The sequence below is a fragment of the Ornithorhynchus anatinus genome, chromosome 8 (assembly GCF_004115215.2).
Source record: "Ornithorhynchus anatinus isolate Pmale09 chromosome 8, mOrnAna1.pri.v4, whole genome shotgun sequence".
Taxonomy (NCBI): domain Eukaryota; kingdom Metazoa; phylum Chordata; class Mammalia; order Monotremata; family Ornithorhynchidae; genus Ornithorhynchus; species Ornithorhynchus anatinus.
This window is the reverse complement of record NC_041735.1, coordinates 61424379-61438904: the sequence shown is the minus strand read 5'-3', so window position 1 is coordinate 61438904 and position 14526 is coordinate 61424379. Positions and strand designations below refer to the sequence as shown.

At 40.9% G+C, this 14526-nt stretch overlaps 1 protein-coding gene across 6 annotated transcripts in view; it reads left to right on the top strand.

The window, feature by feature from the left end:
* HDAC9 (histone deacetylase 9) overlaps positions 1–6083 on the top strand; it is a 170412-nt gene extending 164329 nt beyond the window's left edge. For 5 of the 6 annotated variants that reach the window (XM_016228385.3, XM_029070922.2, XM_039912869.1 and 2 more), the window contains one exon: positions 3437–6083. In XM_016228385.3, the coding sequence (XP_016083871.1) occupies positions 3437–3757 (321 nt within the window). In that variant the 3' untranslated portion in view covers positions 3758–6083. The remainder of the gene's footprint in view (positions 1–3436) is intronic. The other variant, XM_039912868.1, reaches the window with a different exon arrangement.
* Positions 6084–14526: the final 8443 nt, after the last annotated feature.

Below are 14526 nucleotides of genomic sequence, written 5' to 3'. Positions count from 1 at the left end.
TTGGTGTACATCCGTGAGCCTAAAGGTTCCATATAATAATGAAGGTGCTCAGGGATATTTTTGAAATGGTGCGATGTTGAATTATTGAACATCATATGTGATTTCAGGAGGCTCCTCTGTTAATTTTTTTTTCCACCATGAAGTAGTTGTGGGATCTTCCAGACAAGGTGAAACTCATGGGATAGACTCCAAAGCCCTATAGGAATGAAGGGCAAGACTTTCCCAAGGGTTCTCTTTGGGGTAAAATATGAAATGGCATCCCATGGTGCAAATAATGCAACTTGTCTGCTTGGCAGTGGGTAGTGTTTACATGAACACACTTGGAATATTCTTCCTCACAGGGATAATACACTGAGACCATCATCTCTGGCTGCTAAGAATTTCTCCCCGTCATTTCCCTCCCCACCCTCCTATGTCAAGGAAGGTTTCTGGTCTCCTGAACCCATCTGTGCAAGTATGTGGTCTTCTCCCACATCACAGCAGAATTTGTATAGTAAACCAAGGTCGTGTGTGCCATCCCTCTACAAGAAGGGGCAAGAAGAAATCAGGCACTCTCTGTTTTTCTTGGTTTCCATGGAGATGCATGTGTGATGGAGAATACTGAAAGCAGGAGCTTGTGTCTTGGGGCTAGGAGACTCCTGAGGAGCTGTGAGAATGATCAAAAAAGGGCTATTAGGCCAGAATCCAGGGTTATGCTATTTTCAGACTAGTGAGTATTCTTGCAGACCTGAAAACCTTTGAGACTACAAGTATGAATGGTGTTATCATAAAAAAAAAGCCTGATTTTGTTTAGAGTGAATGTGAAACTACTGAGTAGACTTTGGTTAGACTGGGGCTTTCCACTTGAAGGTAATATGACGGGGTGATAGGGCTGCATTACAGTGATACTGAAGTGATCCCAGTGTGACGGCCTTCCCTGTTTATGCACTGGGCACAGTCCATGCCAGCCACTTTAGATTATTGCTGCCGGTGAGGTCCAGGGCCCAGAGATCCAGAGCGTCAGGTTGGCTTGGGTCACCCCACCACTTTCCTGCTGTGTGACCTTGGGCGAGGCATTTACTTCTTTGTGCCCAGAAGCAGCATGGCCTAGTGGAAAGAAAATGAACCAGGCAGACGACCTGGGTTTTAATCTCAGCTCTGTCGCTTCCTGTGTGACCTTGGATAAGTCAGTTAACTTCTCTATGCTTCGATTTCCTCGATTGTAAAATGGGGATTCAATACCTGTTCTCCCCTCTTCTTAGATGGTGAGCCCCATGTGGGACAGGGAGTGTGTCCAACCTAATGAATCTGCATCTACCCAATGCTTAGAACAGAGCTTGACCCATCATAAACACTTAAAAATACCACAGTAATAATAATCTGTGCTTCAGTTTCCTCATCTAAAAAATGGGGGGTTCAATACCTGTTATCCCTCTTTCTTAGTCCCATGTGTGACAGAAGCTGTACCTAACTGATTGTATCTATTCCAGCACTTAGCAGAGTGCTTAGCCTGGAGTAAAAGCTTAACTCTCTAGTAGTATTATCATTATTATTAGCAAAGCAGCAGGGTCTAGTGAAGAGAGCACGGGCCTGGGAGTCACAGAATGTGGGTTGTGATCCCGGCTCTGCCACACGTCTGCTCTGTGACCTTGGACAAGTCACTTCACTACTCTGTGCCTCAGTTACCTCATCTGCAAAATGGGGATTAAGACTGTGAGTCCCATGTGGGACAGGGACTGTGTCCAATCTGATTAGTTTCGAACAGTGCTCAGCACATAGTAAGGGCTTAACAAATACCACAATTGTTAATTGTGATTTTCAATATTATTATTGAAATAATAATAATATTGTTGCTGTTGTTGCTATTATTGCAGTAGACCTCCAGCCTCCACAGAGGCTCCAGCAGTGGAGGCCAGCAGGTCACCTTGGGGGCTTTGGTTGAAATCAGTTTCAGAAGACCCTAGATGGAGAGAAGCAGAGTTGCTTAGTGGATAGAGCATGGGCCTGGGAGTTAGAAGGACCTGGGTTCTAATCCTGTCTCTGCCACATATCTGCTGTGTGACCTTGGGCAAGTCACTTCACTGGCCTTCAGTTACCTCATCTGTAAAACGGGGATTAAGAGTGCGAGTCCCATGTGGGACTGAGACTGTGTCCAACCTGATCTACTTGTGTCTACCCTGGCGCTTAGAACAGTGCTTGCCACATAGTAAGGGCTTAACATGTACCTCTATTATTATCTGAAACAGTTTAGTGAAACTGGGCCAGGATTTAAGAGTGTGCCAAGGTTCCAAATCAGGAACACAGGCCTGGCCTGGGCCAATGCAGAGTAGGTTGACTCCTGTCTCCCCTCACCACCTAGTCAGAAATGCAGCCAAGGTGACTGTCTGCCAGGAAGGCAGATTACAGCGGGGATTCGAGCCTCAGGTATTCCCCTTGTAACACCAGGAAACACAACATTTCCCTCATGCCTTCTGGAACAGTTAAGGCTGACAACCAGTCTATATAACATATTTATGTTGCACACTGGAAAGAGGTTTCTTAATATGGCAAAATCGTCTGAGAGCACAATATCGGCGTAGTCGATGAGATATTTTTAGTGGCTGAATACATTAGAGAAACCCATTATTTTCCTGTTATCTATAAAGGAGTCACCTTTTCAATTCTCAGTAATTATTTTTATGATCCTCTAAGCGTAAGTGCTTTGGAAAATGAAGATATGTTACTTTGTAGAATGCAAGCTGCTATTTGAAGGACTAAATAATCTTCTAAAGATTTAGGCATTTTGATTATGCCTTAAAAGAAGTTTCTCCAAGTGGTTAGGTAAATTCACACATAAAATAGGGACTTAAAAACTGCCTAAAATGTTCTGAATTGAACAAAAGTGTCTCTTTCCATGCTTTCCAAGGCAGTTGGGGGAGATGTTTATTCTTTAACATAGTCACATAGTTCAGGCTAAATTAGATAAGCAGGAAGTGCTTGTTAACCTTTGGGCTTCCAGCCTTTGCAGATACTCTAGCAGCCTTCCCCCAGGTTTCGGGATTCTTGCAGTTCTTGGCACAAAATGAGAAGCGAGGGGGAACATGTAAGGAAGCATTTCATTACCCTTTTCCTATTTCGCGACGGGGCTTGTTTACATTAAAATTGTTCAATAAAGCCAATATTTGTGCAGGTCTCGTTAGCCCCTGGAACCTCAACCTCACTCTTCTCACTCTGTTTCTCCAGTTTTTCCAAAGAGAAGGTCTTTTAAGGAGCAGGAGGGGTTCTGTTTGAAGCCCCGTTAGTAGCCGTGCAACGAAACGATGTGTCTTTGGTGCCGGCGCTTATGTAACAATCTAGCAAGAGTACCAGAAGGAAGCTCCATTGGGGATGGAGTCCCTTGACAGGTTGCATTTGCGTCTCACGCTTGCGGGTTAGCCTGTGAGGATCCAGTGCCAACCGTCTGCTCTTTGTCTTCCAGATCCTTTCGAAGTCTATCGAGCAACTCAAACAACCGGGCAGTCATCTAGAGGAAGCCGAAGAAGAGCTGCATGGAGATCATCCTATGCTGGAAGACCGAGCTCCCTCTAGTGACCACAGCATTAGGAACGAAGGCATCGGAGCCGATGCGGACGAGAGACTCGGATACCCAGCAGGGACCGTGAAAGTCAAGGAGGAACCGCTAGACAGTGCCGACGATGCTCAGGCCCAGCAAACGGAATCTGGGGAGCAGGCTGCTTTTATGCCACAGGTAATAGGAAAAGATTTAGCACCAGGATTTGTAATCAAAGTCATCATCTGAGCATCCGAAGCATCTCTAGACCCGGGGAAGAGACTCTCGCTCCCTATCAGTTTGTGGGTTTAGGTCATTTCGTTTCCCACGGGCTCGGAATCTCCCTGAGGCGGGTGGTTTTCCGGAGGCACGTTCTAAACCTAGCCGGGCTCATCTGAAAGGCCACTGATGGGAAAATCCCCACCTGTTGCACTAAAATCGGGTTCTAGAAATCTCGGGTTCACGATATAAACTATCTTAGCCCTGGACTCAGTCACATCAGTTACTTCTGGAAAAAAGGAATTTACCGTTGGCGTTCACTCGTCTGTTCAGATCCGGGATCGCTGGACGTGTAGATTCCAGGTCCGATCAGTGAAACCCTCTCTATCAATTTTTGATTTTTCTGACACGTCCTGACTTTGATTTTCACCTCTCTGTATATAGTGTATCATACTGCAGTCTTGAACACTGTTAAAGGAAGTCCTTTTTTCCCTTTTTTTGTTGTTGTTGTTTTCATTTAGTAGAAAGGTACTGGATGAATACCAGTGGTCCGAGATTTGGGGTAGATTATAATTGATCGCCGTTGGGAATTCAGGTGGGTGTAAAAAGTCAATCCAAGGCCAGGCACTATTTTCCAAAGTGCACTGTCTCTCTCACTGCACTGCTGAGATTATTTTTATTAGGTGTTATTTGATGATGTTGTCTGTAGTAGAGACAAGATCAAATGAAGCAGATGCAGATATTGGCAAGGAATGATATGCAGCATTCTGTTCCAATCAGATATTACGCTATATCTGTTACTGCTGTAAAACAGGACAGTATCGTTCTTAACTGATATTCACTCATGTATTTATTTTAGGAAGAAAAAGTTCTATGATCATGATGACTCTGGTTTCATCATTTCCACCCTGCTAAGGAATGCATCATGCCACCATGGCAAATGGAAATGCAGAATTGTGAAAGTGTTCTAAAATGAGGAAATTCAGGACTAAGAGAAATGCACTTGTACATTGGGCATCTTCATCAGGATAGCGGTCTCTGAGACTCTAAAACCTGAATGAGTCTGAGTTGCAGGGGAAGATGCTGTTTACTTAAGTCCATTCTGTATCAGGTTCCTGCTGTTCTCTGAAAGAAAAGTGATTCTATAAGACTGCACAGGAAATGCTTTATGGAAACAGGAAGTCCAAGTGATTCATGTCCTGAGGAATGTAGGAAAAAAAACGGAGGAGAGTGTTTTACTCTGTTTTTAAAGGGCACTCTATGAATCGATTTATTGTCTAAGAAAATAATGCAAGTAGGGAAATGGTTGAGGAAGCTTTTCAGCGAAATATTTCCTTCATTTTCTCTCTTGATATGTTTACCTTGTTTTATAGGTTTACTTTTGTTAAGCTAGTTAAAGGTTCATTGTATTAAGCCCCCTTTAATGTGGATAATCCCAAACTGACCAGGAACTCTTGTCAGTTCTTTCTATTGAAATATTTATATTTCTAAATCCAAGGTATTTTAAGGTGCAGTATCCTGTTTCAAAAAAAGATAGCTGCTTTGCCAAATGTAAGTGTTGTTCTAATGTATGTTGTTAGCATGTGTTGTTTACATTTTGCTCAGACATTTAAAAATATTTAAAATGTGGCAACTGATAAAGATACATTATCCTTTTTCTTAAAAAAAAAAAGGCTTCATTCAAATTTAAACAAAACAGAAGCTAGAAAATTGAGCCCTTTGTCTTATCTATGTAAAAGAGGCCTTCTGAAAGTGTTATTTACATGTCATTACTGAAACAGTTTGGGTAATTATACTAAGAGGAAGACTTGCCTGTTTTTCCTGCAGGGAGAGAAGTCTTGCATTCAAAATTGTGAAGCATCAACAGATGAGTGCATGTTGTTCCGTCCTGTATATGTTTTCTTCGAAGCTTCCGTTTATTCTCAGAAAAAGGGATAGTGCATCTTTAAAAATACATTTCATTTGGGGAGGGCGCTATTGGCAAGCAGACTTTTGTATAATATGACTTCAAAGGTGTGTAACCACAAACCACAAAAAAATATTTTTTATAACGTCATTTGGAAAAGCTTCATCAGTACAGTCAGTAGACTTTAATTTTGTTCGCATTCGGTAGTCTCTGAATTTAATCAAGAAGATACTTGGACCAGTGCAAAGAAATACTGGACTTCAATCATATTTCTAACCGGTAATTGTCTCTTACATTTAATGAAAAACATCTACTGTATTTATTATAATTTCCATCCTAAGTGGTGGTATCTTGTTTTGTGTTGTAAATATATTCTGTTTGTATGTTCCCTTTTTTGCCTTCTGTTATAAGTCTATTCCTTTCTCAAATAAAGTTTTTTTTTTAAAGGAACCCCTTTCATATATTTGGCTTTGTGTAAACTTGATATCATTAGTCAAAACTTTCCCACCAACTACTGTCCCTAAATATTGGTGTGATATTTTGTACAGTAATCAATTAGGGACATTAGGAGCAGATTCACTGCCCTGTTCTCCTCAGTATAAATCAGTGTCTGCTTGACTCGGCCCAGTAGAAGAGCAGCGTGATGAGGTGGATAGAGCATGGACCTGGGAGTCAGTAGGTCATGAGTTCTAATCCTGGCTCCACCACTTGTCTGCTGTGCGACTGTAGGCAAGTCGCTTCACTTCTCTATGCCTCAGTTACCTCATCTGGAAAATGGGTGATTGAGACTGTGAGCCCCACATGGGACAGGAACTGTGTCCAACCCAATTGGCTTGTATACACCCTAGTGCTTAGTACAGTGCCTGGCACATAGGAAGCGCTTAACAAATTTCCTCATCTGTAATGGCGGGAGTGTAGCGTGAGCTCCTTCAATATGACTTCCCTGGCAGGGCTACTGAACTGGGCAAGGTGGTCTCTTTGCACAGTACAGTGGGGTTAATCACCTCCTCACCATCCCTCACTCTGGTCTGTGCCACCATCCAGCCCTTACTCATGCCCTCCCTTTCCCTATACAGTCGACATTCTCTCCATCTTCAAAGTCCTACTAAAAGCCCATCTCCTCCAGAACGGTTCAGTTCTCCTGCTTTTGCTGCCACTGCTTAGAGCAGTGCTATTTCACTGCTTCTCTTTATCCAGGCCGCGGTTAGAGGGAAGAAACCACTGGCAGTTGTGACCAAATTCAGAGAAGTCGCTTAGTGGCCATGGTTTCAGTCAGTCAATTCAGTCAATCAGTGAGCAGCAGCATCGTATAGTGGATACAGCATGGGCCTGGAAGTCAGAGGGTCATGAGTTCTAATCCTGACTCCACTTGTGTGCTGTGTGACCTTGGGCAAGTCATTTCACTTCCCCTGTGCCTCAGTTACCTCATCTGTAAAATGGGGATTGAGACTGTGAGCCCCACATGGGACAGGTAATGTGTCCAAACTGATTTGTTTGTAACCACTCCAGCCCTAGAACAGTGCCTGGCACATAGTAATCACTTAACAGATATCATAATTATTATTAGTATCAATTAATCAATGGTATTTCTTGAGTGCTTACCTGTGGGTAGAACACTGTACTAAGCACTTGGGAAAGTGCAATATAACAGAGTTGATAGATGTGTTCCCCACCCACAACAATCTTGAGAAGGAGCATGGCCTGTCTGCAGACAAATATGACCTTGGGCTAGTCACTTAACTTATTTGTGCCTCAGTTACCTCATCTGCAAAATGGGGATTAAAACTCTGAGCCCCGTGTGGCTCTGATGATCCTATGTCTACCATATTTATCTCATCACTTAGTATACAGTGCCTAGCACATAGTGAGGCCTTAACGAATACCACTAAAAAATAGTAATAAAAATAATAATCTCTGCAGATGGGGTGCTTTGCTCCCAACACTGACTGTGGAAGGATAATACTTTAGCATGAAAAGCTTGCTCTCTGCCTCTTACCAATGGATGAAACCTTCTGCCATTTATTAGGAGGCTCTCCTTTATGACAATAGCACACCACTTACATTGCAGATTTGGTTAGAAAAATCAGTCCCCTCATGTCCAGCTTCATAGAAAAGATACCGATCAAGTGTTTAAGGCAGTGACAGAAAAAAGCTTGGAGCAGAAGCAAAGCCATTGCTGTTTTTTCTAGTATAGAAGGCACCTTTTCTTCAAGCCAATAAGGCATTTCTTCTTATCGCTAAAAGGAAATCTGTGTGTTCAACTCGGATTTATTTGCTTTTGAAGTGGAAATTAGATTTCATATTACTGAGGTCATGTAGGGGAAACACTTCATTGAACACATACGTGGGGATTTTACCAACACAGAAAAAATCGCTTTCAGCATAGACTCTTTCAACGGCAATTAAAACCTATTTTGATAATAATATCACAGTTCCAAACATGCAGACTGTCACTGGAGTAGTTCCACACATTTATATTATAGGTATGAAATCCATCCTTTGATATCGCTGGAGAGACAGACTAGTTTTCTAGTTTTAAAAGCAGGATCATTGCTGATGAGTAGTGTTTTTTCAGCAAGGCTGGATTTCTCATATTCCTTCGATGCTTAAACCCAGAATCCAAATTGCTTCTTCACAATCTGGGACACTGATGGTTTCCACCAGACTGTTGAGCAGACACAGCTCCTTTGCCCCGAGAATCCTAAATCTGGACCTTCTTCATCAGAGTTGTTCTCTCTTTTCCACATTCCTCCAGAAGCAGTTTGTTATATTTAGTACTGTACAGTCTCCAGTTGAGCCATTGTGATCTAGAAGCAGCATGGCTTAGTGGAAAGAGCACAGGCTTTGAAGTCAGGGGTCATGGGTTCTAATCCCGGCTCTGCCACTTGTCTGCTGTGTGACCTTGGGCAAGCCACTTAACTTCTCCGTAATTCAGTTCCATCATCTGCAAAATGGGGATTAAGACTGTGAGCCCCCAGGGGACAACCTGATTACCTTGTATCTAACCCAGTGCTTAGAACAGTGCTTGGCACATATCAAGCGCTTAACAAATACCATAGTCATTACTATAATTACTTTAGAAATCTTTAGTTTACATCATGTAACAGTCTGGAGGACACCCAATAATCATTTACCAGATGTCTAGAGATTTGAATTTTGGCAGTTTATTTTTTTTAACCTAGCATGAGAGTGTGTAAATATTGGCCTTTACTTGCTTTGATATACCTCAGTAATTCTCCTTCTTGTACATGGTAGAAAATACCCTTGGTTCTGCCTTCATTGTCTGATTTTGTCTTAATTTTTTCACTCATTGGGCCTAGGTTGGGCAAAGTTGATTTTTACACGTTGTTTTTGATCTCTTCAAGAAAGAGTTCATTGTTACTCTTAACAATGGTATCTTTGTGCAAATTGTCCTCTGTCTACTCTCTAACCACTTTTCCTTCTGCCCCTGTTGGTTGTTTTTTCTGATTTCCTCCTTGTCTGTCACTTTCTATTGGTCTTTTTTAACTAGTAGTTTCCACCTATCTCTCGAAATGAAATACACCCATTTTCAGTCTCACAACTCACTGTCTTAATGTTTCTCTCACGACCTTGTGCCAATTTAAAGTTATTATTTCCCCAGCATCTTTAATTCATTTATATAAATCCCATTCCACAAATCTCCCAAATCTGCAAAGATGACTTGTCTTGGATTTTCATCAAATTCAGCCATCGAAACCTCCCCGACATTTTCTCCTTCTTATTTTTGGACCTATTTTGCATTGTTGATCCTTGCTGAATCTTCACTGGCTTGCAGTTTAGGGCTATTAGACTTTCTCAAAGGCTTAGTATGTTGTTCTTGGGGCAGTTAGCACTCAATAAATACCATTGAATGATTGATAAGGATAAACATTTTCACCTTATTCTATTACACTTGACCTTGATTTCTGTCTTCTGATCAAGCAGTGATACCATTGTATAGAACAATGGAGCTGAGCCATAATAAAGACATTCTGACCATCATTTTAATACCCTTTGATGTCCTGAGTTGATCTGCTGAACTCATTTCTGTCAGACCTTTAAGAAAGGCATGTCTGTCTGATTAGCTGAAATGGTTCTCCTTGCTTCATGCTGCTCTTTTTTTCTCTTCAGTTTATTCTGAAGAAGATGCTCTGTAGGGAGCCTCTAGTGAGAAGATATTTTGTGTAATGTTCTCAATTGTGTCTTTCGTCTCATTCATTTAGAGGATGGGGTCTGACAGTAAAGGTGACTGTTCAAAGGTGTGTGTACTATGGTAGTCCTCGTTCTTAGTTGCAGTATTTCATTTTCATTGGGCTGATTTATTGGTTTCTGTACCTCAAGAAACTAATTCATCTAAGAAAAATGTCCTTAAGATGCTTTCATTGTTTTCTTTGTAACTCAAGATCAGTAAAAGCAGGGACTCCCAATGCTGGATGGGATCTCAAGAGACTGGGTTCTCCAGCTCCTGTTCCTACACAGGAAAATGGTTCCGTAGTCTAGGTAGAATGTGTCTGTTTATTGTTATGTTGTACTCTCCCAAGATCTTAGTACAGTGCTCTGCACACAGTAAGTGCACAATGAATACAAGTGACTGACTAGACCAGGTAGTTTCCCTAAACACATCACTGAGGATGGCATTTCCCTAGCCACCATTCTAAATGGTTTATTCTAACTGTCTATCTGATCATCAAGGTCTTCCTTATCCAATAAAATCTTTCCCCGCTTTAATTTAAATCTATTTCCTCTTATAGGAAACCCTTCATATACTTCAAGGGCTATATAAAATTACTCCTTATTCTTCTATTACAAAGGCTAAGCAACACCAATGCCTTTAACCTATTCTCAGAAGACCTATTTTCCACCTCTTACTCATTTTTCCTTTTTTTTCTATGGACTCTGTTCAATTGCTCTCTATCCTCTTTACATGATAGTGACCAAAACTGAGCACATCACACTGGTATAATAATAATAATAATGTTGGTATTTGTTAAGAGCTTACTATGTGCTGAGCACTGTTCTAAGCACTGGGGTAGACATAGGGGAATCAGGTTGTCCCACGTGGGGCTCACAGTCTTAATCCCCATTTTACAGATGAGGGAACTGAGGCACAGAGAAGTTAAGTGACTTGCCCACAGTCACACAGCTGACAAGTGGCAGAGCTGGGATTCGAACTCATGAGCCCTGACTCCAAAGCCCATGCTCTTTCCACTGAGCCATGCTGCTGGTATGATTTTGGCCAGCACATAATATAACAGAAGGATTTCCTCTGGACTCTTGCATGTCTTATTTGTGTTGATGCATTTCTATACATGCAGGGTTTTTCAATGATGACGGTGCATTACTGACTCACCTCTATTTAATTATAATGCCCGGGCTACAGACCTTGTACCTAATTCATCTTTCCCCATCTGGAATTTATGTGGATATTTTTGTGATCCTCAAATGCATGATCTGGCACTTGTCCCTACTGAATCTCATCCTGATTTTGAAGCTCCATTTTTCCCAATCTGTCTGCCATTTTGTATTTTATTCCCATAGACCAGAGTCTTAGGCACAACACCCAATTTAGTCATTTGCAGATTTGATGACCTTGGTCAAGTCATTTCACTTCTCTGGGCCTCAGTTCCCTCATCTGTAAAATGGAGATTAAGACCATGAGCTCCGTGTGCTACAGGAAATGAGTCCAACCAGATTACCTTGTGTCTACCCCAGCATTTAGAGCAGTACTTGACACCTAGTAAGCGTTTAACAAATATCATCATCGTTTTCATAGGCACTGGCCTCCTCCCACTCTAAACTGTAAACTCACTATAGGCAAGGAATATGTCTATTAAGTCTGTCATACTGTGCTCTCCCAAATGTTTAGTACACAGCTCTGCACATAGGAAGCACTCAATATTTATCATTGATTGATTTCTTTGTTATTTTTATCTAAATTTATCAGTAAATAATCTATCACACCAAATATTTAGATCATTATTCTGACACCACTTCTGGAGTTAAATGCCAAAAGTGATTGCACTGACTATAGAAGTCCTTATATTCATCTCCTTACTTCTAGCCAAAATTTGCTTTTCCAAACCATTTTAACTATGCATCTTTAGTCCAAATGTCAATATGTTAACTCCTAGTAGGTTGTCCCTAATATGTTGTACAGTCACAGCTGCAATGTGAAAGGCAGTAGAAATGACTTCACTTCATTCATTCAATAGTATTTATTGAGTGCTTACTATGTGCAGAGCACTGTACTAAGCGCTTGGAATGTACAATTCAGCAACTTCAGTTACTGAATAGTTACACAGAGCATCTATCTAGACTAAGAACATTTAGCAAGATTATGGATTATGGCAGAAGATAGGGTGTTCTGGAGAAAATATGTCCATAAAGTCACTATGAATCTGAAATGATTTGACATTACTTGAGATACATATATATATAATACAAATGGTTCTAGTTTGTTACTAATGCTACTACTAATTATAATGATAGAAATTATAATAATAATGTTGGTATTTGTTAAGCGCTTACTATGTACAGAGCACTGTTCTAAGCGCTGGGGTAGATACAGGGTAATCAGGTTGTCCCACGTGAGGCTCAGAGTTAATCCCCATTTTACAGATGAGGTAACTGAGGCACAGAGAAGTGAAGTGACTTGCCCACAGTCACACAGCTGACAAGTAGCAGAGCCAGGAGTCGAACTCATGACCTCTTACTCCAAAGCCCAGGCTCTTTCCACTGAGCCACGCTGCTTCTCACAAATTATGGTATTTGTTAAGCACTTACTGTGTGCCAAGCACTGTAGTAAATACAGGAATAGATACAGCATAATCAAGTCATATACATTAGGCCCACAGAGTAAATAGGAAGAAGAATGGGTATTGAATCTCCATTTTGTAGATAAAGAAACTGAAGCACAGAGAAGGCGAGTGGCTTGCCCAAGATTGCACAGCAGATAAGTGGTGGAGTGAGAATTAGAACCTTGGTCCTATGACTTCCAGGCCTGTGTTTTTTTTCTACTAGGTCATGCTGGGAAGCAGCATGACCTAGTGATATAAGTGATATACTTCTGAAAAAGATAAACTCATTGTAGGCAGGGAATATGCCTGCTTACTGTTGTATTGTACTATCCCAAGCACTTAATACAGGGCTCTGCACACACTAAGCACTCAATAAATATGCCTGAATGAATAAAGAGTTTCTAATTATTCATCAAATCTTACTTTGTAATGTTTAATGATTGGTTCTCGCTCATTTCAGTGATCACCACAAACACATTTTTTATGCTCATTTATTATGCTATTTTTTAAACACTTACTCTGTGCTAGGCACTCTCATAAGCACTGGAGTAGATACAAGCAAATCAGGTTGGACACAGTTCATGGCCCATGAAGATGAGTTGTCATCCAGGAGTCATTTAATATTCGGGGTCACGAGAATTCAGAAGTAATAGTGGGGGAATTCTCCTAGGATCTCCCTGCTGTGTTGATTTTGAATCCACTTTTTGTTTGGATGTGGAGAGACAAGGTTCGACTTGAATAGATGAGAGATACTGTTCCTTCTGAAAAACACTGAAGCCTAGAAAATATATTGTTGCAGCTGGAAGGACACTAATTTCACTGTATCATTCCCTTATTCAACCTTGCTGCTTAGAAGAGTGTCCAACCACAAAGCCGTGCCGAATCAGAATCATAAGTCTGTGGACTCAGAGCTAAAGAGGGAAGAAAAATATGTGCAATCACTGATGGATAGACTCCCAAGAAGCTCCAGCTGCCAAATAAACTCCTGCATACATTCCTGTGTCTCTTCGATCAATCACGATCTATTATAACAGAAATGTTTGGTATGGCCAATTTGTTTCACCTTTTTTTAATATTCCTTTCATTCTTACATTTTTAAACCCCTTTTGTAACTTTGAAATACAAGTATATCCATTTCCTCACTTAATTGTCTCCTGAATCCCTCAGGGTGTGCTTTACACACAGTAAGCAGTCAATAGATGCGATTGAACGAATGAATGAATTTGAACCCTTGACCAAAGTGACCATTACCATTTGATTGGTGCTTTTCAATCCTGGCCTGTTGTGTGAAACGATAATAAAAAATACCCTCATGCCCCTGTAAATATAAAAATTATTCTGATTTAATTTTTTACCCATCTTTGTGCTTGCCACAGAGTTAAGTGCTGAATAAATGCATCATTATTTAACCTAGCACCCTCCAAAATGAAAAAGCCAGTTTTTGTGCGTGTGTGTTTTTGGGGGGATAATGGGGGCGAGGGGATTTTTATTTTTAATGGTATTTGTTATGCACTTGCTACTGGGGGAGACATAAGGTTCTCAGTCCCTGTCCCACTTGGGGGTTGTTGAAATGCTAGATTCCAAATAGGATCCCAATTTCCAGGACTAAGTGAAACCATGATGGCCACATAAGATTCAACCCCGATGTTTATCTTTCTGAAAAAATTAACATTGTGGAGATGCCATTGATACAAATTACCTTGAAAGAAAAGTTTTGATGAATTCACACCTGCTAAAGATAAAGGAAAATGAACAACACTGGAAATCAAAAAAATTTAGCCATTCCAATTGTTCCTTTGGGCTTCAACTGTTTTTTTTTTAATCCATGTTAGATAAACATTGGAAAACAAATAGGTTTTGACTTGGTTCAGTGAACACCCAAAATTTTGATTATCTTTGGTAAGGATATTGGTTTTTTCTAAAGGAATCTGAAAATAGCTTTCAGTTTAGACTTTCAGAGAACTTTTTTGGTGCTTTCGTTTCTTCCAAAATTGTCTTGATAGTTAGGGTGAGCCCCTTAGCTTAATTGATGAAGTTACATGTTTGACCGAAGTGAACATAGATGAGCAGTACCCACTGCTGCTATCCTCACTTTT